Genomic DNA, 26,725 nt, shown 5'->3' with positions numbered 1-26,725 from the left:
CTTGCTAGATGGAAAAGTGGCAGACTGCTTTACAGCTCCACAAGGCAATATTACAGGTTCCTCCAGCTCTGGGGTCATGTCACACATCCCCAGCTCTCCACTTTGGCTTTGACAAAACATTTATATTACTTTGTCTGGAATCTTGGGAAGAATTTTCTCCCCGTCAGGTGGGCCAGTCGGGAGCAGGAGTGGGGCTGATCGCCATCCATTTTGCGTGGGGGAGCCAATTAAGGTTCGCCCAGTGTGGCACATTCCTTGAAGCGCTCAGTGCTACCTGTGCGGAAGGGGAGAGGCGGGAGAGTCGGGACCTGTGCTCGGGACAGAGCTGCCTCAGGGAGATTAACTTCAGTGTTAAATTTACAAAAAATAAAAAAATAAAATTATTCAGACATGTCCCCTCATGTGACAGTGTCACATGAGCTGGGGCATGTTCATGAATTTTCATTAACATTTTTATTCAATTAATGAAACCTTCATGAAACCTCATCCTGCCCATGGATGAGGTTCCATGAAAATGCGAAGGCCACCTGGGCTCTTCACCTGCCAGCCAACCTTAAGGGATGGACGGACAGCTTTCTCAATAGGGTTAATTGTATAACAGGCCTTTGACAGTTCAGCGGGGGTGCAGCCGACTCCAGTGTGCGCCCGTCAAACAGAAGATCAGAATGACGTGTGGTGACATCAGGACGCTCACCCAGTCATCCAAGTAATTTTACGCGTCGGCGTGCGGGGGTTGCCCCCGCATGCCGAGCAGAAGGTTCTGGCCCTTGAGGTTGTTAATGGTGCAGCCATTAAAAATCTCAAAAGAAGTTGCAGGGTCCTTTATCCTAGCAAACTCTGGTGTCTTATGAAATGTAGATAGCCTTTGTAGAATTCCCTTTGAATTTGATCTTTGCAGCCCACTGGGTCTTCAGAGGTAATGAGGTGTCAACTTCTCTGATACTGCCAGTAAGTTCCTTTTCTTCAGGGTTACAGGCAGACAGAGCTTCAGCCTTTTTGAAGTCTTTATCCAGTTTTTTTTAAATTTTAGGAAGTAGCCATGATGATATATATATTTTATAAAAATATAGTGTGAGATCTTAGCTCTGTTACAGGCTGGATATAAAAGAGCCCATGGCACTACTTTGAAGAACAGCAGGGAAATTATCCCTGGTGTCCTGGACAATATTTATCCTTCAATCAACATCATTAGAAAAGATTAACTGGTCTTTATCACATTGCTGTTTTTGGGAGCTTCCCTTGTGCAAATTGGGTGCTGCCTTTCCTACATTACAATATTACACTTCAAAAAGTACTTCATTGGCTGCAAAGCCCTTTGGAGGACCCTGAGGTTGTAAAAGGCTCTATATAAATGCAAATCTTTCTTTTTTCACAACTCAAGAGAAATGGTACAGACTAAATTAAATGGGGTCACTGGAGAAATGGCCATGGTTGTTGTTGATGCCTTAGTAATTGGTTTCAATAGTTCACTGAAAATTGCCAATTCCTTGAAGGAAGATGCATGTTGTGCTCTTACAGCCTGGTCAATAAACCACTAAGTTTGGCCTCAGTGCTGACAAAGTTAGTGGAAAGCTTCAACAAGGCTGCTATTCATATCATATTTAATAGGTTTAATAGGTCAATACTCAGCATAGCATCCTAGCAAAATATCACTATTTTAGAGGGGAAATGGAGAAAGAGGTGAAAAGAGGTGGAGAACAGATAAAGGAAATGGGGAGGGAGGAGAGGAATGGAGATGGAAGGAAAAAGAAACAGAAGATATGCAACAAAATATAGGGTGGAAGAAATAGATAGGAAAGGAGAGAAATGGGCAAGTGAAGGAGGCAAGAGCAGATACATAAGTAAAAGATGGGAGGGAAAGCAGGGAAAGAGGACGGTGATTAGGTTTCTAAAAATAATTAAAGTTGCTGATGAAGTAAACACTGTAGATTCCTTCATTTACAGCTCAAAAATCACAAACTAGTCGATCAAAAGTAACCCAGAGCTGAGGCGAAACAACGGAATTCTAGTTATTTTAATGCATCTGTGCCTACTATGCTCATACGTATGCAACCTTAAGCTATCTGACATGGCAGTGTAAAGCGTAATTTTATATTATCAAACAAATGAGCATGGCCTCACTTTAATGGATTTTTGGAAACACTGGGTAGAATTTTCTGGCTGGCGGGGGGAGGGGGCAGAGCGGGAGCGGGCATGACACAATTGCCGCCCATGATCGGGTCTGCGCCGCCATTTTACGTGGCTCCCGAGGACAATGGGAGAGGGCAGGCAGCGACGGAACTGTAATGACCGCCGGGTCCAATAGCGACCTGGCAACCTGTTTTAAAAAGTTGCCGCAGCCTTTCAAAGGAAGGTAGGGCAGGGGTCACTGTGCCCCTCATTTTTCCGATCATTGCTTTGCTGCCCTCCTCGAGGAGGTGGCAGCACTGCGGGAGGTCCTGGTACCCCAGGATGGGAGAAGGAGGCCCCCCCACATGGCCAAACATGCCTGGGAGGAGGTGGCGGAGGTGGTGAGCTCCCACGACATGGTGCGGCGCACCTGGGTCCAGTGTCGCAAGCGCTTCAACGACCTGTTGCGCTCAGGAAGGGTGAGTACCATGTTGGCATTGGTCACTTAACCCAGCAGGTAAGCTTTCCCCCCTGGTGCCCCCCTGCCCCCGCAAGTCTGAGTGTAGTGACTGCATCAAATCATTGATGGCATGTGTCCTTTTCTGGGTAGGCCAGCAGATATTGCCCATGCCATTGATCTCTGATGCGTGCCCGCCCAACGACATGTCGTGATGGTGCATGGTGACATCAGGATGCTCGCCTGACGTCACCGGGCATCATTTTACATGTGTGCATGCAGGACCCACCCCGCATATCAATGGGAAAATTCTGCCCACTGAAAACAAACTGATAAATTTTACCAGGTTGCTGGGAAGGATATTACTTCATACAGAAAGTGTAAGCATTGAAGTCATTTCATTTCTAGATTGTTGGAACTACAGAATAAAAGCAAAAAGACACATCAATACTGTGGAACCCCTGACTCACTAGAAGTCTAACAAATAAAACTATACAGTTTTGTGGCTCCATGCCACTTTTAATCTGAGTGAAGTACTGCACACACCAGATACATGAAAGATGTGACTTTTAAAATTGATAAGAATTTAAATTTGACTGGGAGAGGTGAAGAGGAAGGAAAGACCTGAAAGTAAGTGAAGCAGGAAAATAAATTCACTACAGCATTTACAAGCCAGGCAAATATACAGCACCGCCATGAATGATATAAATCCTGTGAGCTCTGCCCATGCAATACTAAATATGTATAATAGATTGATATCCAGCCTTAAGTCAGTCATTCTTTCAGGAGAGAACGTTTTCTGATACAGGAAAAGAAAGGCAAATTGATAGACATAGAAAGTTCATATCAGTTACTAGGTTTAGGGATGCCAGGCTCAAAGCTCACAATGGATGATAACAGGAAAGCTGACATAGTAATGTAAATTATGAATTCATTCAACAAAACACAAAACAAAGAAAATTCATAAATGTATTTTTTTTAATTAAATTGGGAAGTCTTTATACATAAATAGGAGTTGGGTGGGATGTATTCATGGCTTTCTGGCATGCTCTCTTCAGGTCAAAATATTTATAAAACAAAACAGAAAATATTGCCAATGCAAAGCAGAACAATCAAAATCTGAAAAAATAACACAGGTTATGATGTTTTGAAAACTCTCATCTTGCGAAGGGTACAAATCCAAAAGGATTTTTCTGTTTATACATGGAGAATTAGCTGCTGAGTGTTTCCAATGTTTAAGTGTTTCTTTTTTATTTTAAAGTATTTATAAACTGAACAGCTTTGTCACTGAAAACCTTTGGCTACATTACAGCCTCATACACATCTCTGGGTGCCTCAACCAGGATTTATAAGACAAATGTGCTGCAAGTGCATTGAATGTCACTGCACAAATATCCCAATACATATTCCAAACGCTAAAAACATGTATTAGTTCCAATAAGATTAACATATGCTTATTAAATCATACAATATTTTAATGGAAAATCATGTGGATAGAAATCCATCTTCTGTATTTGCCAGATGCCATTTTAACAAATGCATAGAACTCTTCCTGAAAAGAGTTTAAAATTGATTATCTAGCAAAGACTTTTGGAATGCAGCACCATGCTCATAAAGCACTTAGCGGATTAAAAATAAACAGCAGACTTGTGACCCGTGACAAGCAATATCTGTATGAAATACTGTATTAATTGTACAGGAAAGGCTACCATCAAGGGCAAAACGTCCCCTAGAAACACTTTAGAACAGTGAGGAGTGATCTGATGCTCTACCCAAATTCCCAGCAGTACCGCAATAACATCAATCATTAGAAGCAAAGTCTGTTATGGAAACATATCCCATACCACTTATTTAAATGAGCAAAAATACTGTTCAGCAACTAACAAAAAACATGAGTTGATACTGAAATGAAATTTTTCAGGGCAAGCCCACAGGAATCAGGCGTACTGGTTTTATGAAATTCAAGATGGGAAATCACATTTAACAAATCTAATGCTAATATCTATCTTACATATTAAGAAAATAGGGATAGAAGTGGGCCATTCAGGTCCTTGAGCCTGTCTCACCATTCAATGAGATCATGGCTGATCTGTATCTTAACTCCATGCATTTGTCCTGGCTCCATAACCTTTTATACCCTTGGCTATTATAGATCTATCGTTCACAGATTTAAAATTATTAATTGAGCTAGCATCTACTGCTTTGTGCAGGAGTAAGCTCAAAACTTCTTACCACCTTTCGCATTATGGTATGTTTCCCAAATACTCTCCTGAATATATTTAAATGTTAAGATCCATGTTCTGGTCTACCCCATCAGCAGAAAAAAGAATCTATCTAACCTATCAATTGCTTTTAAAAATTCTAAAAACCTTTGTCAAATCACTTTATATCTTCCAGAGAATTCCAGCCTGGTTTATGTAATCTCTCTTCATAAGCTAATTTTAAAACTCTGGTAACATTCTAGTAAATCTGCACTGCACTCTTTCCAAGGCCAATATAGACTTTTTCTGGCATGGTGTCCAGAATTATACACAGCACTCCAAGGGTGATCTAACCACAACTTTATATAGCTGTAGCAAAGCTTCCTCCCCATTATATTGTAACCAACATTGTGATAGATATGGTTATTCCCTTAAAACTAAGCACAGGAACTGAATATCACAGCAATTCAAGCTGTCTTTGAAATTTGTCGGTATCAACCAGATTGAAAGGTGTTGGAATGGAAAACTGTTAGAAGTAATCAGTCAAGAGTTACTTTATCCTACTATTTATTTCACTGAACTTAAGGTAGTAAAGCTTTCAAAGGGGTATTAGTATCTGACTGTTATAGATTTGCTTATTTAGTTTTTTTCTCAGAAAACATTTTTGTATACCAGGAATCCTTGGTGACCAAGGAATGGCAGAAATCTATAAGGATTTCTTTGCCGGTATTCATAAATGAATCCAAGGTCCATAATCCCAGGGTTGGCAAGTCTAGATACAGTTTCTTCTTCATATAGGCACTAAAACTTGTGAAGTGTAAACATACTGTAAATATACTGAAATTGTTTTGAATGGATATAAAAGTACCTTATAAGGTGACAATGTTGAGGTATTTAAGGTGTTCAAGGAAATAAATGAGCCAGATCCCAGAATGTTGTACAATATAACACTAGTTTTAGGTTAAGGATGATAGAGGTAAAATGGGATAAGAATGGAGTGTGTTTACTTTCAATATGTCAATTAACACATCATGGGTTATCCTGGTCTTTTGAAGTTTGCTTGTTTCTTTGGGCAGCTGGGAAGGAATTTCCAAGTGCTTCTTTCCTGAAATCTACTTTTTGCCTCCCACAAGTGTTAACATAATTAGAAGCTGGCGGGAGGTGATGCACGAGATTACACTGTCCAATGGGTAGCATCAGCATTGACGGATTCATTTCACACCTTTATTTTCATATATTGCATAATAAACTTTTTTGAAAATCATTTCATAAAGGATAATTAGATTGGAAATACTCAAGAATGATCAAATATTCCAGACATGAGAATTAGGAACAGAAGATCAAATCTATGTTAAGCTTCCCATTAAATAAATTTTTACATGAACAGATTTATAGTTCTGTCTACTTTTATGTCAGGTGGGGTTTTTAATATGCTAACTCATCTACAAAACAATTCTCACAAAATGAAAACATATTTATTTTCAACAGCGGAGCTAAAGATTTACAAGAACCAATTTCCTTAATGTCCACTGAAGGACCTTAGGCTCAACTGAAATGTACTTTCACAACTGTGTCAAAATGGGCCATGTTCTACTCTCAATAGGACAAATGATATAAGGATAAATGCAAGTGAATCTTCTGTTTCAGACAAGATCTCCAGTTCTTGTAAATTTCATTCTAATTTCAACACAGAGCTTACATTCAAAGACCTTTGGAAAGATAAAAATCAATATCAACCAGATAATAAATTTATTTTTGCCACGCAAACAAGGTCAAGTATTTGTAAAGGCTTACAGCTTTTGATTCTGGTTTGTTACAAATGCACATTGCAATGTTTAATTTCAACTTAAATATTTAATTTAAATATTTAACCTAATGAATATGCAAATAAATAGTCTTGCACAAATAAAATCAGGCAGAAAGAGAGGCTCACATGGATGCAAAGAGACATCAAGAAAGAGACTGACAAGAACCACACAAACAGGTTAACTGAGCCAGCATTTTCAAAAGGGTCATGGTCCTGGTTGAAGGCAGGCAAGCATACAATTTGGTGACGCTGGCCTACATGCCAGATCCCCGACACAATCCCAACAATGAGCCATTTTAAATGAGGGCGGTTTGGGGTTGTATCAGCTGCCCGCCTGGAAACGGAAGCCAATTACATTTTTTTATGGGGCCGGTCAACAATGCAGGCAACTGAGAACGGGGTGGGTGGTGATGGATCATGTGAGGGACAGACCCATATGCTGCCGAGACACAGCTGCGGCAACTGGCCACCCCCTGGAGGGTTGCCTCTCCAGGGTCATGAAGAGGCAGCTGTGGATACTGATGAAGTGAAAATAAATTTACCTGGTTTGTCCCTCGCAATGTCCAGCTTCAGGTCAGTAGTGCCAACCTTAGCCAATGGGGCAGTCAATCACTGAGTGCAAAATTGTCCCAGATTTGCATTAAATGCAGTAGTGGGCAGGAAAAAAATGTTTTACCCACTGGCCATAATGGCAGCTTCTCACGCCATATCGTCCCAATCCCAATGCCTTAATTATGCATTCCCAGGAAACATGCCATTTCCATGGCAGGCGGGCTCTCATTTGCCCACCATGCCATCACCTCGCTGTTTCATCACGCGAGGCACCATATTTAAAGGGCAGCCTTGCGCATACCTCTCAGTGTTTCCAATCCATGACTGCTGCACGGAACACATGGTCCTGAAAGGCAAAAAGACTGCAATCCCCGCTTTAATGATACGTCCCTTGAGTGCCTTTTGGACGCAATGGAGGCCCGCTATCATATCCTCTACACCTGCTCTGGCCACAGGATGGGCAGCAACATCAGCAATTCAGCTTGGAAAGCAGTGGCAGCAGTGGTCAGTGCCAATGCCCTGCAAAATAGGACAGCCACTCAGTGCTGCAAGCGGATGAATGATCTCCTCTGTTCAGCCAGGGTAAGTCACTCTTCTCATCACTTTCAACTCACATACTCACAAACCCTTCACACATCCACAGGGATCTCACACCTCAAGGGACAACACCACTAACTCTCATGCACACCCTCACATCTTCCTCAGGCTGATATTCTCTGGAGCTCGAATCCTCATCCCACCCATGGCTCCGCTCATCACACTAATATTCCATGCAGTGCCATGTGCCTTGCTCACATTCCCTCCATTTGTTTTCATGCAGGAGAAGCCTGCTCACATATGCAGGGAGCAATCCCAGACCAGGGGTGGAGTGGCCAACATTAGGCTCTTCGCTCAATTTGAGGAGCGTGCCATCACCCTCACTGGTGAGGACATGGAGGGTGCCTGCAGTGACGGTGAAGTTGGCAGCGAACAGCCTTGTGAGGAACCTGCACTACATCATCCCCCTCTCAATGCAAATTTGAGAGCTCTCTCTCCTGCTTTTGACTGTGCTGACATGCACTATTTATCTCTACTTTGGTTCACAGGGAGCTCTGCCAAATGTCTGACACCCTCAGCCAGCCAGTCCCTCAGCCCCATCCACGTGCTCACCTCCAGCCAAAAGTGCTCCTCCTCCTCCAAGAGTTGGAAATAAACAGCCTGGAAGACCTGTCACAGCGCTTACCCAACACTCCACCATGCAGAGATATACACCTTGGTGGGACCTAGATCTACTGCAGGCTCAGGTTCACAATTTGGTGGTCACTGAAAAGAAACATGTCCACAGCAGGAGGAGGCAGGTTTGGCTGAGCTCCCCGGCACTTGGAAAACAGCTGGGAAAGAGGCATCTGTGAGGTCCGAATCAGAAGACACACCTCTGGATTTGGCCTTCCAATTCATCCTGGAGAGTCAGCAGAAGCCAGGGGAACATCACGCAGAGTTGTTGGAAGCCCTCAATATAGTGGCACGCAAGTCAGAGGATTGCTTTTCTCTGCATATGAGCACGTGAAGGTCTCCATGGGGAAGATGGCGGCCACCATGGAGTCCCTGGTCCGGCAGAACACAGAGATGTGTGCAGACCTGCACTCCATTGTGGGAGCCATGGGTGAGTTCCTACATTGGCGGTGCGAGAGGGAAATGGGGCACCTCGACCTCCCCCCAGGTGCTCCCCTCAAGGAGTCAGGTCAGGGCCCCTAAAGGGAGGAGGAGTGGCAGCTGGACACCACTGGTTCATCCACTCAGGAATCTCAGAGGCTGTTCTCTTCCTCCAAGTCCCCTTTGCCTGTGACGTCCTCAACCTCATCCTCTGTCACTGCAGAGGCAGCAGCTGGCCCACAGGAAGACAGCCAAAGCAAGCCGGGGCGTGCAAGCCCTCGGTTCTCCCCAGGACCCATGCCAAAGGCGTCAGGGGCAGCGGAGCCAACCATTGCACAGGCTGTCTCCACCCCTTCTGTTGATGTCAGGGCAGCAACTAGAAGTCTAAGTCATTCAAAAGTTAAGAAATTTTGATCACATCATTGCATGGGCAAGACATTTTGTCACTTCACAATCTGGAAATTTATGCACTTTCACCGAATAATGTGTAATGGTGTCTTTCAGCTTCATTGACAGGCTTCACAAGCAGTCCCACTGCATTCCCCACCCCCATTAACAATTCAGCTGCACGGAGCCAGCACATGAGTGATTCTGAAGACAGAAGTGTCTGTGTGTAAATGCATGTATATTGCAGGGCCATCCGAAGCCTCGTGCAAGCTCTCCCATGCACACGGATCCTTCCCGTATCACACTCAACTCAAAGTTCTGTGCATTTTCAATGCAATCTGCTGGGGTTTGCTTTCAGTTGACCATCTCAGCTGACCTGCATCTCTGCCCACCCACTGATCACATTCCCAAGCAGCACCTGATCTTGCCCACCAAGTTCTCATTTCACTTTCGATTTAGGCAGCATGGTGGTAATACAGTTTTTCTTTCGGCCCCCCAATCCATCCACCTCCCCCAGTCGCCCATTTTCTTTCCTCTGTCAATGTCAAGACCCTGGGGAACACCTTCCACCTCCCCTCCGTGACCTCCCAGCCATAACCGTTTTCCTCGGGGATATCCTGGTGAACGTGCACGTTCCCTCCCTTTCCACCTCCAGGGTCTGTGGCTGCCTCCGATTACCCACCAACCACCCTTGCCGGCCCTTCTACCGATACCATCGAACACTCACCCTCACATACTGACGCCTCACTCTGCCCTTGGTCATTATCACCATGTCCTCGTACCGTGCCCACCCTCAGTTCTCTCCCCAGGAGGCAGTCATGGGCTCATCAGAGCCCTCCCTTGCACATTGACCTGGACATTCCCCCTTTGGAGCCCCTCCACACCTACCCCTCCACCCCACCCAGAGCCCCTTCCCCCCCAGACCGGAATCCTTTTCTCTCCTGGAACTCCTCCCCTACTTAGTCCTTGCCCCCACCGGATCTTTCCTCCAGCCTTACTTCTTCCTCCACCCGGACTCCCTCCCCTCTCCGCACTCCTTCCCTTATTCCTTCCACCCCACCCTTACACCAACTTCCAAAGTTGCTGTCTTCACCCCCGTTATTCCCTCTTCCCCTCGTAGTCCTGCTCCCTCCCAACCTCACCCCCCTTTGTTTCCCCAATTCCCAATCTCACCCCCCGCCTCCCGCTGACACCTCTTCTTCGCCCAGTCAATCCTAGGCCTTCCTCTCCCACCCCTGGGTACAACTTCCTCTCCCAGACACAGCTGGACCTTCCTCTCCACCCCTTCGACCATCATCCATTGTGAGAAGACCCGGAACAGTGACTTTCCAACTTCCATGAGCTACTTCATGGCAGAGCCATATCCATGTGAATCCACCCAGTCATGGACATTCCTCCAGGGTCCCGTTGATGTCAGCCTCCAGCATCTTCTGCTCCTCGAATGTCCGTGACGTGAACAAGGCCATGGCAGTAAGTCCCGACTTCTGCATGTCACACTTGTCAAGACATGTTCTACAGTGTTGTGTTTTCCCGTCGACTTGGGCAGATGATCCAGTGTGGGGGATGATTCTGGCGGGCTAGCCTTATAATGACATACAGATATATTACAATGAGCCTCCTGATGTCCAATAGCAGGAAACGCAGCCTGCCATTGATGGGCTAAGTGGATGATCGTAAACTAGTTTCACAACTTCGTGAAACCAATATTTGGCCTTCTCACCATATTGTCCGCTCACACCGCCGAACACACCCGACGCCCTGATTGTTGGGCCTCCCATTGGTCCTCCAGCTTTCGGACCCTACCCACCATCTTCTATTGGACTTAGAGCCCGCTCCCTGATCATGAATTGGCTAAGGATTGAAAATCCCCATGGGCATGCTGTGGATTTGAGACTCTGAACCATTTCCGGTTCGTGAGCCCTGGTTAAAGATCCAGCACCTGGGGTGTGTTGGGATAGAGAATGTGAGAGGCAACCACACAGAAAAAGTGAGAGACTCACAGGCTGCCTAACCTTACAAGATGAAATCTAAGGAGGTAGCTTGGTACATGTGCTAAAGTGTCTCTTCATCATACCTATAACGAACACGTTCAATAGTGTCATGTGTCAATTGACTGGCAACATTTGCACTGTGAGGGTTACCTGAAAAATAACAGAAACACAAGAAAAATTAGTTCATAATAGCAATTAATCTCAGATCTTCAAAAACTCAGATGTATTCTAACATTATAACAAAAAATAGCATGGCCTCCATAAATTTAAATGAGCTTGATAAAACTGGAATGCATGCTGTTGGATGTCTAGGGACGAAAGTTGTGTTTTGCCAGCACCTGGTTTTTATTTTTAGTCACTTTTAATCTGGTAACAACAGCAACTGGTAAATTATTTTTTCCAGAGAGGAAATCCAAAACAAAAATAAAAAATAAATAAAAAATAAATAATGTCAACAACCGTGGGTGGAAAACCTCGGTTAAGGAAGAAGGAGGACATGTCAGAGGAACTGTTTTTGAAGGTAGCATCATCGGAACAGATGCGACGGAGGCAAAGGAACTGAGAGAATGGGATGGAGTCCTTACAGGAAGCGGGGTGTGAGGAGCTGTAGTCGAGATAGCTGTGGGAGTCGGTGGGTTTGTAATGGATATTGGTGGACAGTCTATCACCAGAGATTGAGACAGAGAGGTCAAGGAAGGGAAGGGAAGTGTCAGAGATGGACCACGTGAAAATGATGGAGGGGTGGAGATTGGAAGCAAAATTAATAAATTTTTCCAAGTCCCGACGAGAACATGAAGCGGCACCGAAGTAATCATCGATATACCGGAGAAAGAGCTTGCTCCTGCCTCACAGAACTCATTTCTCGTTATCTTGACTCCCTTCTCTCTCCCCTTGTCCAGTCCCTTCCCACCTACATCTGTGATTCCTCTGACACCTTACGTCACATCAACAATTTCCAGTTCCCTGGCCCCAACCGCTTCCTCTTCACCATGGACGTCCAATCCCTCTACACCTCCATCCCCCACCAGGATGGTCTGAGGGCCCTTAGCTTCTTCCTCGAACAGAGGCCCGAACAATCCCCATACACCACTACTCTCCTCCGTCTGGCTGAACTTGTTCTCACGCTGAACAATTTCTCCTTCAACTCCTCTCACTTCCTCCAAATAAAAGGTATGGCTATGGGTACCCGCATGGGCCCCAGCTATGCCTGTCTCTTTATGGGATATTTGGAACATTCCTTGATCGAGTCCTACTCCGGCCCCCTTCCACAACTCTTTCTCCAGTACATCGATGATTACTTCGGTGTCGCTTCATGCTCTCGTCGGGACTTGGAAAAATTTATTAATTTTGCTTCCAAGCTCCACCCTCCATCATTTTCACATGGTCCATCTCTGACAATTCCCTTCCCTTCCTTGACCTCTCTGTCTCAATCTCTGGTGATAGACTGTCCACCAATATCCATTACAAACCCACCGACTCCCACAGCTATCTCGACTACAGCTCCTCACACCCCGCTTCCTGTAAGGACTCCATCCCATTCTCTCAGTTCCTTCGCCTCCGTCGCATCTGTTCCAATGATGCTACCTTCAAAAACAGTTCCTCTGACATGTCCTCCTTCTTCCACCCACGGTCGTTGACAGGGCCCTCAACCGTGTCCGGCCCATCTCCCGCGCATCCGCCTTCACGCCTTCTCCTCCCTCCCAGAAACATGATAGGGTCCCCCTTGTCCTCACTTATCACCCCACTAGCCTCCGCATTCAAAGGATCATCCTCCACCATTTCCGCCAACTCCAGCATGATGCCACCACCAAACACATCTTCCCTTCACCCCCCCCTATCGGCATTCCGTAGGGATCGCTCCCTCCGGGACACCCTGGTCCACTCCTCCATCACCCCCTACTCCTCAACCCCCTCCTATGGCACCACCCCATGCCCACGCAAAAGATGCAATACCTGCCCCTTCACTTCCTCTCTCCTCACCGTCCAAGGACCCAAACACTCCTTTCAAGTGAAGCAGCATTTCACTTGCATTTCCCCCAACTTAGTCTACTGCATCGTTGCTCCCAATGTGGTCTCCTCTACATTGGAGAGACCAAACGTAAACTGGGCGACCGCTTTGCAGAACACCTGCGGTCTGTCCGCAAGAATGACCCAAACCTCCCTGTCGCGTGCCATTTTAACACTCCACCCTGCTCTCTTGCCCACATGTCTGTCCTTGGCTTGCTGCATTGTTCCAGTGAAGCCCAACGCAAACTGGAGGAATAACACCTCATCTTCCGACTAGGCACTTTACAGCCATCCGGACTGAATATTGAATTCAACAACTTTAGGTCGTGAGCTCCCTCCCCCATCCCCACCCCCTATCTGTTTCCCCCTTCCTTTTCTCTTTTTTTTCCAATAAATTATATAGATTTTCCTTTTCCCACCTATTTCCATTATAAAAAGAGAAAAAGAAAAAAAAAATATTTATTTATTTATTTATTTTTACATCTTTTATGCTCTCCCCACCCCCACTAGAGCTATACCTTGAGTGCCCTACCATCCATTCTTAATTAGCACATTCATTTAGATAATATCACCAACTTTAACACCTATGTGTTCTTTTGTATTATTGTTGTTGACATCTTTTGATGATCTGCTTCTATCACTGCTTGTTTGTCCCTACAACCACACCCCCACTCCACCTCTCTCTCTCTCTCTCCACCCCCCCCCACACACACACCTTAAACCAGCTTATATTTCAACTCTTTCTTGGACTCGAACTCAAGTTCTGTCGAAGGGTCATGAGGACTCGAAACGCCAACTCTTTTCTTCTCCGCCGATGCTGCCAGACCTGCTGAGTTTTTCCAGGTAATTCTGTTTTTGCTTTTGTGAAGCTTTTACAGTCTGCTTTTATGTTGATAGATTGTCATAGCTGCTGCCTTTTTTATACAAAAGTGTATTCATCCTAACCACCATTTATGGAAAACAATATTCATGATAGAACAAAAATGGTTGAACTATTAAACTAAATATTGAACTAGAAGTAGTTCTTAAGTTTTTCAAAAGCAGGTAATGGAAGATGATATTAAGGATTTAAGGAAAATGTATATGACAGCAAAATTCCTATTATATTGCAATGAAACATTTCAAATTTGAAGACAACTTAGAAATTATTGCCAAGATCCTACCATAGATGTTTTCTGCAAGTTCTTGGTAAAAGTGATGAATCTGACTACGTGCATAAAGTGTTGCACCTCCATGGTCCAGGTAAGTGATTCCTAGAAAAATTAAGTCGGGGTTAACTTTTTTGGCATTAAGATATTGTAAAAATGAAATCTGAAATAAAAACAGAAAACGCAATCGGCAATATCCAAGAGAGAAAGATAGGTTACTATACTGCAGCTCCTTCACTTTCTTCCTCACAAATTATTCCTACAAGATCCTACAGAGCGTCCGCAGGGTTTTTCACAGTTGAGGGACAACACAACAGAAATCAATCTTGTCAAACCCAACTTCTCCATGCTGTTCCATCTGGGGACAATGAATAGTGAACAACAGCAGAAACACAGTGTGCCCTCTCCCAGGAGGGGAGAAGTGAGATCAACTGTGCTTCTCCTACTCAGATCAGTTAACGCAGCAGACTCTAGATCAAATCTGGGATCTTAACCATTCAGGTGAGCTGAAAATCCATTTTTATTTCAGCACTTCTTCTATACTACCAAAACTCCCAAGACATTTAACATGCCTCACAAACAATAACTGATTTTTTGACTTTGTAGAAAATGGAAACAATAATTCCTACAAAGGCAATTCCAGAGCAGCTTTAGTTTCAAAGAAGAAAACAGTGCCACATTTTTCTCATTTGAATAACTATCAAAACGGCAGTGATTGTTATAATAAATAAGGTTTATGGATAGGTCTTATATTCAAGCTAAACCATTCTGGTGTTTTTAAACTATTGTTGAATGCTCAGATAAAACATTCCTTTTAAATATTTCAGAAATGGATATAGAAAGTTAAAACACAATTGTGCACTTTAACCTTTCATTACTTTCTGCAGAGTCTCCTAACACAAAAATTTAAATAGGAGCAAATTTAGCAGTCAGCAACTATTTTTTAAAATAACAGAGCAGCTTTTATTGACAATTTCTAATTACTCTGAGGGAATTGAGAGTTAATCATACAGTGTGGGATTGGACTCCCATTATGGGGGCGGTGGTGGATCCCCTTCCTTAAAGTATATTAGTGAATAAGTTGGCTTTTTACAAAGCATTCATGGCCATATTCTGGTGCTGGCCCACAGATTACCAGATCTGTTGATTGCAATTTCACAACTTGTAATGATGAGAGTGGAATTCATGGCATCTAGATCACTATTTTAGTGCTATAACTACTGGGCTATCATACTCAATTGATGTACTCCAGGTAGGAAACTTTAATGTTCACCGTGGGTGGCTTGTCATATTATGACAGACTAAAGTGATCCAAATCCCGGAGGACCTAAATACCATACTGGACCTGTGTCACATGGAGCATAAGGAATAACCTCAACAAAAGCTTGAAGAACAGCGCCTCATCTTCAATTAAGCACTTTACAGCCTTCTGGACTCAATCCTTCAATTTAACAATTTCAGATCATAATCTCTGCCCCCACTTTTTTCAGATGACAGGTGCCGGTGATGATTTTGTTATTACTATTTACGCTTCCTCAAAGCCCATCTTTTGTTACTTTGCTTGTCCCATTACCATCCCCTTTTGCCTTGCAACTTCATTCCTTGGGGCATTTAACATCACCTGCCTTTCTCCCCATTTCAGACTTCCCCTTTTGTTCATCACCTCCCCACGCACCCCCACCAACCTCCATCCCCGCCACCACTTTACCTGCCGCTGTATTTACTTACAAACTAACTTTGGGAAAAGGTAATCAACTCAAAAGTTAAAACTCGAAAGTTGACTCTGTTTCTTTCTCCACAGATACAACCTGATCTGCATTCTGGCATTTTCTGGTTTCACTGCACTACCGCGTTCTCAACAACGTATCTGCCACCAAAATATCTGTTCACAACAGCACCTGAAGAAGACTACCTTCCATGGTAAGGGCATCCTGCATTATGCAGTGCGCCAATACCACCACACTAAGTGAGACACATACACTTAAGAAGGATTTGGATGTGCACTTGCGTTTCCATGACATACAAGGCTATGGGCCTAGTGTTGGAAAATTGGATTAGAATAGGTACTTGTTTGACCAGCGTAGACTTGATGGGCTGAAGGGCCTTTTTCTGTGCTATAGGCTTCTATGATTCTATGAGACAGACTCAGGGTAGATTTGGAAGCCTATAACTGGGCATCCATGAGACATCATGGGCCATTATTTGCCCTGATGGTGGTGGCATAGTGGCATTCTCACTGGACTAGTAATCCAGAGATCAAGGGTAATGCTCTGGGGACACAGGTTCAACTCCCACCACAGCAGATAGTGGAATTTGAATTCAATAAAAATCTGGAATTAAAAGTCTGATGATGATCATGAAACCACTATCGATTGTCATAAAAACCCATCTGGTTCATTAATGTCCTTTAGGGAAAGAAATCTGCTGTCTTTACCTGTTCTGGCTTACATGTGACTTCAGACCCACAGAAATATAGTTGACTCTTAAATGCCCTCTGAACAAGGGCAATTAGGGATGGGCAACAAATACTGGCCTAGCCAGTGATGCCCACGTTCCAAGAACGAATAAAAAAACTTTAGGCTCTTGAAATCAGAGAACACAGCACAGGACATTTGCCACAATTTTTCAATCCTCCTTAAGCAGCTAAATTGTGCTGTTGGAGTACCTGGTGTAACCCCCAGTTCAAAAAGGGGCAGAAGGGTGAACTGACTAACATGAGATTTGTGCAAACTCTTGTCCACATTTCAAGGCAAGATTAGTGAGCATGTTGAAATGCATCGATTAACAAGGACAGCAGTGTGGAGTTATTAGAGGTAAGTCATAATTGATAGATAAATAGATTTCTTCAAGCAGTGGCCACAGAATGGAGTGCAACCTTAACACAGTGAGAAAGTTTGGTGAGCTGAGGGAGTTCGGTGAGGAGTGGAGAGAGGTACTCCTTTTTTTTCTAACTTTTTCACCCTGCAGGTGTGGGTTCTTGCTCTATTACAGGGGGAGGAACTACATTTTTGGTGAGTATCAGGTGAGTAGCCAGTAAATGGTTAAGGTCTATTCTATTCATAAGGTTCAAATAGTACAGGAGTTTGTGGTAAGATTAATAGATACATAAAAGAAAATAAATAATTGAATAAAATAATTAAGTAGTCAATTAAAGCACATAAGGACAGCAGAACATGTGATGTGTCATGGCTGCAACATGTGGGACCTCTAGATACCAGTGTGATCCAGGACAAACATATCTGCAGTAAGTGCCTGCAGCTTGAGGAGCTTCAGCTCAGAGTCACTGAGCTGGATGTTGATCTGCAGACACTGCGACACATTAGGGAAGGGGAAAGTTACCTGGATGCTATGTACCAGGAGGCAGTCACACCCCCTTAGGATAAGGCTTTCTGACTTGGAAGGTGGTCAGGGACAGGAGGATGTGACTACAGATGAGGCAGGTTAGAAGACCCAGAGCACAGGGGTGCAAGGGTGTTAACCTCTGCAAATTGTCCAACAGGTTTGATGTTCTTCCAACTTGTTTAGATGGGAGTGGGGGCCAGCAGGGTAGATGAGCTGACTGACCATTGCACTGTGGTATAGGTAGCCATTCAAGTTGGGGGAGCAAGAAGGAACGTTGTGGTGGTAGGGGACAGTATAGTAAGGGAGATTGACACTGGTCTCGGTAACAAAGAGCGAGAGTCCAGACGGCTATGTTGCCTGCCAGGTGCCAGGGTTTGGGACATTTGCTCAGGGCTGGAGAGGAAGTTATAGTAGGAAGGGAAGGATTCAGTTGTCATGGTCCATGCAAGTACCAACGACATAGGCAGGATGAGGAAGGAGGTTCTGCATAGTCAGAATGAGGAGTCAGGCACCAAATTAAGAAGCAGAACCTCAAAGGTAATAATCTCTGGATTATTACCTGAACCATGTGCAAATTGACATGGGGCAAATAAGATTAGCAAAATGAATGCGTGGCTCAAAGACTGGTGTGGGAGAAGTGGGTTCCAGTTTATGGGTCACTGGCATCAGTACTGGGGGAAGTGGGGGCTGTACCGTTAGGACACCTGAACCGTGCTGGGCCTGGTGTTCTAGCGAGCCAATAACTAGAGAAGTAGCAAAAGTTTTAAACTAAATAGTGGGGGCAAGGGATCAAATTTGGGAAGATGTGGTAAACCAAAGAGTAGAGACAAGTCAAGAGAGAGAGAGGTACTAATATGGGAAATGATAAACAAAATGTAACAGGAAGGGGCAGAGAGTACAAATCTAAGCATAAATCAGCAGATAAGGCTAGAGGTTACAAAAATAGTAAAAGGACAAAACTAAAGGCTCTGTATCCAAACACACATAGCATTCGAAACAAAGCAGATGAACTGATAGCTCAAATAGAAATAAATAAGTACAATCAGATAGCCATTACAGAGGCATGGCTACAGGATGACATAGATTGGGATCTGAATGTTGAAGGGTGCATGACATTTAGGAGGAACAGGAAGTTAGCAAAAGGTGGCTCTGTTAATTAATGATAGTATTAGCACATTAGAGAGGGATGGCCTAAGTTCAGGAAACCAGGATGTCGGAGCAGTATGGGTTGGGATGAGAAATGATTAAAGGCAAGAAGTCACTTGTAGGGGTGATGTAGAGGCATCTTAATTGTAACTACATGGTGGAACTGAGTATAAGGAAGAGATAATGGGAGCTTGTCGGAAAGGCACAGCAATAATCATTGGGGATTTTAATGTACATAAAGACTAGAAAAATCAGATGGGCAAAGATAGCATAGATGAAGAGTTCATGGAATGCTTTTGGGATAGTTTCTTAGAACAGCACGTTCTGGAGCTAACCAGAGAGCAGGCTATACTAGACCTGGTATTGTGCAACAAGATAGGAGTGATTGATAACCTCATAGTGAAGGCACCCCTAGGTGGCAGCAATCAGAATTTGATTGAATTTTACATTCAATTTGAGGGAGAGGGGTGTGTCCGAGGCTAGTACTTTAAACTTAAATAAGGAGAACTATGAGGGCATGAAAGCAAAACTAGCTAAAGTGAACTGGCAGCTGAGGTTAAGGGATAGATCAATAGAGATGCAGCAGCAGACTTTTAAAGGGATATTTCAAAATACACAGAATGGATACATTCCAATGAGAAACAAAGCTTGCAAGTGCTGCAACCACAGCTCATGTTAATTGCTGAGTGAACCAAATCCAAGAGGGAAACTTGGCCTACGGGCCATACCCTTTATTTTGTATTCTAGAAATGTGAAGAAAATGTACTGATCTCAGCAGCAAGAAGTCCAGTGATACTTTTGGCATTTTAAAAATTAAAAGTAAAAGCATTATTAACAAGAAAAAAAGAAAACTTAAGCACAAAAAATTGCAGTTACACAGTTAAAATTAGTCTTACAAAACATTCCCCCAAAAGACTCCCTCCCTACTTGGTTAGACCCACAAGTAAACACCTTCCAGGCAACACTCCCTTATAGATGTTTAACTATAAAAATCCAGTAATGCTACACAAGGCTAATTACTGTAGTGTTAATAAAAGCATGCCACAGGATCTCTTAATTTCTCTTCCACTCTGCCGTGGAAAATTCAAGACTTCAGAACAAGACTGCTTTTTGCAGCCCAAGACTTTTCTGGCTTGACTGGATGGCTGATTCAAACTGCATCTTCTCCCAACCTAGAGCTGTTTCTAGGAGATCTTCCTCACATAGCCAACAACCAACAGCCAACCCCTAAGCTCTCCACAGTAACTCTAAAATACCTTTTCCCCACTTCCATCTCAGGTTCCATTGTTCTCACAGCTGTTTGAAATGCAAATCCTTACAAATATAACATCTTTCATGTTTCTATTTTGTCTCTGCTTTCAGGTCGAAAAAATGTAATATACCCTCTTTTATTTACCCATGGAACTCCTGTAAGATGCAAAAATATTTCTTGTCAACTCTGACTTCCCTTTGATATTCAAACAAACCCTCAACTTATCTAAAATTGCAAATGTTAGATCCAACCTATTTACCTGTACCTCAAACCACCATAATATCTATTACAAATGCACAAACCTAATGCCTCTATCCTTTTATGTCTTAAACCTCCCAAACAACCTGTCTCAAATAACCTTTCTCCAGCATAATCAAATATTCCCCAAAAATATTTTTTGTAAAAATCCATTATCACACAAGGGGAGGACCTACCATCCATGGTTAACTAAAAAAGTTAAAGACAGTATCAAACTTAAAGAAAAAGCATTCAATTGTGCAAAGACAGACGGCAGGTCAGAAGATTGGCCAGAGTATGAAGAACACCAAAGAATGACAAAAAGATTAATAAGGAGGGAAAAAATTAGAGTACAAGAGGAAGCTAGCTAGAAATATAAAGACGGATAGTGGAGAGCTCTTATAGAAACAGGGGAACTGGAGTAGGCCATTCAGCCCGTCGAGCCTGCTCTGCCATTCAATTAGATCATGGCTGATCATCTACCTCAACACCACTTTCTCACCAGATATTTAAGTAGGAAGTTTTTTTTTAAAGTGAGTGTTGGTCCTATAGAAAGTGAGTCTGGGGAATTAAGAAAGGAAAATAAGGAAATGGCAGATGAATTGAACAGATATTTTGCATCGGTCTTCACTATAGATGATACAAGTGACATCCCAAAACAGCTGCAAATTAGGAAATGGAAGGGAAGGAGGAACTCAGGAAAACTACAATCATCAGAAGATCGATATTGAACAAATTGTTGAAGCTGCGGACTGACAAATCCCTGGGTCCTGATGGACTTCATCCTAGGGTCTTAAAATAAGTTGTTAGTGAGATAGTTGATGCATTGGCTTTAATTTTCCAAAACTCCCTGGATTCGGGCAAGTTTCCATTAGATTGAAAAATAGCAAATGTAACTTCTTTATTCAAAAAGGGACGGAGACAGAAGGTAAGAAACTACAGGCCAGTTAGCGTAATAGCTGTCATAGGGAAAATGCTGGAAGCTATTATTAAAAATATTATAGCAGGGCACTTAGAAAAATTCAAGGCAATCATGTAGAGCCAGCATGGTTTTGTGAAAGGGAAATCATGTTTAACCAACTTATTAGAGCTCTTTGAAGGAGTCACATGTGCTGTGGACAACGGGAAACGGTGGATGTACTGTACTTGGATTTCCAGAAATCATTTGATAAAGTGCCACATCAAAGGTTATTGCGGAAAATAAAAGTTTGTGGTGTAGAGGGTAACATATTGGCATGGCTAGAAGATTGGTTAGCTTACAGGAAACAGTGGGTAGCCATAAATGGATCTTTTTCTGGGTGGCGGGATGTAACGAGCGGTGTGCCACAGGGATCAGTGCTGGGGCCTCAACATTTTACAATTTATATAAATGACTTGGATGAACCGACCGAAGGTATGGTTGCTAAATTTGCTAATGACACAAGATGGGTAGGAAAGTAAATTGTGAAGAGGACAAGGAGGTTACAAAGTGACATAGAAAGGTTAAATGAGTGGGCAACAATCTGGCAAATGGAGTACCATGTGGGAAAATGTGAAATTGTCCATTTTTGGCAGGAAGAACAAAAAAGCACATTACCTAAATGGTGAGAGGTTATGAAGCTCAGATTCAGGGAGATTTGGGTGTCCTACTGCACGAATCACAAAAGGCTAGTATGCAAGTACAGCAAGTAATTAGGAAAACTAATAGTATGTTATTGTTTATTGTGAGGGGAATTGATTACAAAAGTAGGGAGGTTATGCTTCATTTGCAGGGCACTGATAAGACCACATATGGAGTGCTGTGTACATTATTGGTCTCCTTATCCAAGGAAAGATGTAAATGGGATAGAAGCAGTTCAGAGAAGTTTTACTAAACTAAAACCAGGAATGGGCAAGTTGTCTAATGAGGAAAGGTTGAACAGGTTTGGTTTGTATGCACGGGAGTTTAGAAGAATAAGAGGCGACTTGATTGAAACCTTTAAGATCCTGAGGGACCTTAACAGAGTAGATGTGGAAGGAATGTTTCCTCTTGGAGAATCTAGAACTAGGGTTCACTGTTTAAAAATAAGGGGTCGCTCATTTAAAACAGAAATCAGGAGGATTTTTTTCTCTCAGAGGACCTTGAGTCTTTGCAACTCTCTTCCTCAAAAGGCAGTGGAAGCAGAGTCTTTAAATATTTTTAAGGCAGAGGTAGATAGATTCTTGATAAATAAGGGGGTGAAAGGTTATTGGGGGTAGGCAAAATTGTAATTGTGGCGTGGAGGTTACAATCAGATCTGCCATGATCTTATTGAATGGCGGAGCAGATCTGAGGGGTCAGGAGCCTTACTACTCCTAATTTTGTATGTTTGTATGTTAGTATAGATAATATAGTGAACTAAGTCTGGTTACATAAGGTTTTTGATAACGTGTCTGACAGGAGGTTTGTTAGAAAGCATATGTTGTATGATATAAGGGGAAATGTAACAACTAAAATTTAAGCTGATGACAGGAAACAAAGGGTCAGGGTGAATCACTGAGATAAAAACAAAAAAACTGCGGATGCTGGAAATCCAAAACAAAAACAGAATTACCTGGAAAAACTCAGCAGGTCTGGCAGCGTCGGCGGAGAAGAGTTGACGTTTCGAGTCCTCATGACCCTTCGACAGAACTTGAGTTTGAGTACAAGAACGAGTTGAAATATAAGCTGGTTTAAGGTATGTGTGGGGGGCGGAGAGAGAGAGAGAGAAGTGGAGGGGGTTGGTGTGGTTGTAGGGACAAACAAGCAGTGATAGAAGCAGATCATCAAAAGATGTCAACAACAATAGAACAAAAGAACACATAGGTGTTAAAGTTGGTGATATTATCTAAAATTATCTAAACAAATGTGCTAATTAAGAATGGATGGTAGGGCACTCAAGGTATAGCACTAGTGGGGGTGGGGAGAGCATAAAAGATTTTAAAATATTTAAAAATAATGGAAATAGGTGGGAAAAGAAAAATCCACATAATTTATTCGAAAAAAAAGGAAGGGGGAAACAGAAAGGGGGTGGGGATGGGGGAGGGAGCTCAAGACCTAAAGTTGTTGAATTCAATATTCAGTCCGGATGGCTGTAAAGTGCCTAGTCGGAAGATGAGGTGTTGTTCCTCCAGTTTGCGTTGGGCTTCACTGGAACAATGCAGCAAGCCAAGGACAGACATGTGGGCAAGAGAGCAGGGTGGAGTGTTAAAATGGCACGCGACAGGGAGGTTTGGGTCATTCTTGCGGACAGACCGCAGGTGTTCTGCAAAGCGGTCGCCCAGTTTACATATGATCTCTCCAATGTAGAGGAGACCACATTGTGAGCAACAAATGCAGTAGACTAAGTTGGGGGAAATGCAAGTGAAATGCTGCTTCACTTGAAAGAAGTTTTTGGGCCCTTGGACGGTGAGGAGAGAGGAAGTGAAGGGGCAGGTGTTGCGTCTTTTGCGTGGGCATGGGGTGGTGCCATAGGAGGAGGTTGAGGAGTAGGGGGTGATGGAGGAGTGGACCAGGGTGTCCCGGAGGGAGCGATCCCTACGGAATGCCGATGGGGGGGGGTGGTGAAGGGAAGATGTGTTTGGTGGTGGCATCATGCTGGAGTTGGCGGCAATGGCGGAGGATGATCCTTTGAATGCGGAGGCTGGTGGGGTGATAAGTGAGGACAAGGGGGACCCTATCATGTTTCTGGGAGGGAGGAGAAGGCGTGAGGGCCTTCAAGGAGGAACAACACCTCATCTTCTGACTAGGCACTTTACAGCCTTCCGGACTGAATATTGAATTCAACAACTTTAGGTCTTGAGCTCCCTCCCCCAACCCCACCCCATTTCTGTTTCCCCCTTCTTTTTTTTTCCAATAAATTATATAGATTTTTCTTTTCCCACCTATTTCCATTATTTTTAAATATTTTAAAATCTTTTATGCTCTCCCCACCCCCACTAGAGCTATACCTTGAGTGCCCTACCATCCATTCTTAATTAGCACATTCATTTAGATAATATCACCAACTTTAACACCTATGTGTTCTTGTTCTATTGTTGTTGACATCTTTTGATGATCTGCTTCTATTACTGCTTGTTTGTCCCTACAACCACACCAACCCCCTCCACTTCTCTCTCTTTCTCTCCGCCCCCCCCACCCCCCCACACACCTTAAACCAGCTTATATTTCAACTCTTTCTTGTACTCGAACTCAAGTTCTGTCGAAGGGTCATGAGGACTCGAAACGTCAACTCTTTTCTTCTCCGCCAATGCTGCCAGACCTGCTGAGTTTTTGCAGGGTGAATCACTGTTGTTTGGATTGGAAAAGGGTTGGAAGTGGTGTACTTCATTGGTCAGTGCTGAGCCCATCTTTGTTTTCAATACTTGGGATAGATTTCAACCTGAAGCTGATTTTTGGCAGGAAAGGTATGGATGGCTGTGAAAAATAGCTGCTGGGCTAAATTTCAGATCTGGGGTATTTTAACTCCTGGGACTTATTTAAGTGCTATTAGTACACTCCCTACACAGAACAAACATGAAGAAAGCATTTGTATCCAAAGATTACAGGGCCCTTGGCTTAGCCACAGGTTCCCAAGTAAATAGTACCATACAAATTTATAGTGTAGGTGTCCATTCAGCCCACTGAGTCTTTGCCAGAACAAAAAGAGCTCGCTAGTCTAATCCAACTTTCTATTCTTGGTCTGTAGTCTTGTAGCTTACAGCACTTCAAGTGCATATCCAAGTGCTTTTTAAATGCCATGAGGGTTTTGCCTCTATCATCATTCCAGGCAGAGTTCCAAGCCTCCACCAACTTCTAAGCGAAAAAAAAATTCTCCTCAGCTCTCTCCTGATCCTTCTATTTAAATCCATGCCCCCTAGTTATTGATCTCTCTGCAAAGGGAAATAGGCCCTTCATGTCCATTCTATCTAGACCCCTCCTTGTTTTATATACCTCAGTCTCCTGTGTTCCAGAGTAAACAACCCAGTCTACCCAATCTTTCCTCATAGCTTAAACATTTCATGAATTCCCTCTGCTCCATCTCCTGTGTGATCACCACCTTCCTGTAATATGGTGACCAGAATTATAGACAGTACTCCAGCTATTGCCTAATTAATGTTTTACACAGTTCTAGCATAACCACCCTGCTCTTCTTTGCCTCAGCTAATAAGTGTATGCTTTCTTAATCACCCATCTCCCTGTCTTGATACCTTGATCGATCTGTAGACATGTACTCCAAGGTCCCTCTGCTCCTCTACCCTTCTCAATTTTCTACTGTTTATTGTGTTGTCCTGTGTTTGCACTCCCCAAACACATTATCTCACACTTCATCAGATTGAATTCCATTTGCCACTTTATTGCCCGCCTGACAAGTGCATTGATATCTTCCTGCAGTCTACAGCTTTATTCCTCAAAATAAACCAAACACCCAAACTTTGTATCATTTGTTAACTTCTTAATGATACCCGCAATATTAATATATAAGGCAAAAAACAGGAACCTAGTACTGAACCCTGCAAAACCCCAATGGAAACAATCTTCTAGTCAAAAAAACACCCTGCTGCCAAATTAATTTTGGAATAAACTTGCCACTTTTCTTTGGATCCAATTAATCTACATTTTTCTGACCAGGCTGCCATGTGGAACCTTGTCAAAATCCTTGCTATCCATGTAAACTCCAGCCTTATGGACCCTCCTTGTTACCCCTTCAAAAATAAAATTGTATTAGTAAGTTATGACCTACCCTTAACAAATCTATGCTGACTGTCCTCTATGATTCTATATCTAAATGACAATAAATACCATCTGTCAGAATATTTTTTATAATTAGTCCAACACCAAGATTAAGCTGACTGGTCTGTAGTGACTCAGTCTATCCTTTTCTCCATTTTTAGACAACAGTTATCTGTCCTCTGATCCTCCAGTCATCTGCTACCACGTCTGTAGCCAGAGCGGTTTGGAAAATGATGGTCAGGACTTTTGCTATTTTGTCGCTTGCTTCTCTTAATAGCCTGGGATACATTTCATCTTAACCTGGCAAATTATCTATTTTCAAAGATGCTAGAACCTTTTATTCCTTCTCTCACTATATTTACCCCACCCAATATTTCACACTCCTCCTCCTTATCTAATGGTCCCAATAGTCGCAAAAGTTGAGACTTTCATTGCTATTGAAGGTCACAATGGCATTGCAAGTTCCGGGGAGCTGATTTAAGCTGGAACCAGGAACTTCCAATACCTCAGAAATAGCTACATGAAAGCCTTCGCTGATGGATCCCCCCAGGACCTGTAACCATGCAAACTTGGGCAGTTTGCCCTATACTCATCCTGGTTTTTACACTGATTTACTTAGAGCTGCTCCTAGCATATGCAAAGCCTGCCAAGAAGCACAGCTCCAAGAAAATCAAGCGGAGTGTCAAAGCACTAAAGAACTCATGGCAACTCCAACAATACTCAGCCCCCGCCCGATACTGCTCACACACACATCCACCCGACTCACCC

At 43.3% G+C, this 26,725-nt stretch overlaps 1 protein-coding gene across 1 annotated transcript in view; it reads right to left on the bottom strand.

Annotated features, from left to right (window-relative positions):
* The window catches only part of mocos (molybdenum cofactor sulfurase), a 316,151-nt gene that overhangs the window by 256,009 nt on the left and 33,417 nt on the right, over positions 1-26,725 (bottom strand). The window contains exons 2-3 of the mRNA XM_041184888.1: positions 14,307-14,396; positions 11,220-11,286 (exon numbers count right to left, since the gene is read on the bottom strand). Coding sequence (XP_041040822.1) covers positions 11,220-11,286; positions 14,307-14,396 — 157 coding nt within the window. The remainder of the gene's footprint in view (positions 1-11,219; positions 11,287-14,306; positions 14,397-26,725) is intronic.

Source organism: Carcharodon carcharias, chromosome 3, assembly GCF_017639515.1.
Source record: "Carcharodon carcharias isolate sCarCar2 chromosome 3, sCarCar2.pri, whole genome shotgun sequence".
NCBI classification, from domain to species: Eukaryota; Metazoa; Chordata; class Chondrichthyes; order Lamniformes; family Lamnidae; genus Carcharodon; species Carcharodon carcharias.
This window is presented reverse-complemented; position numbering and strand designations above follow the sequence as displayed.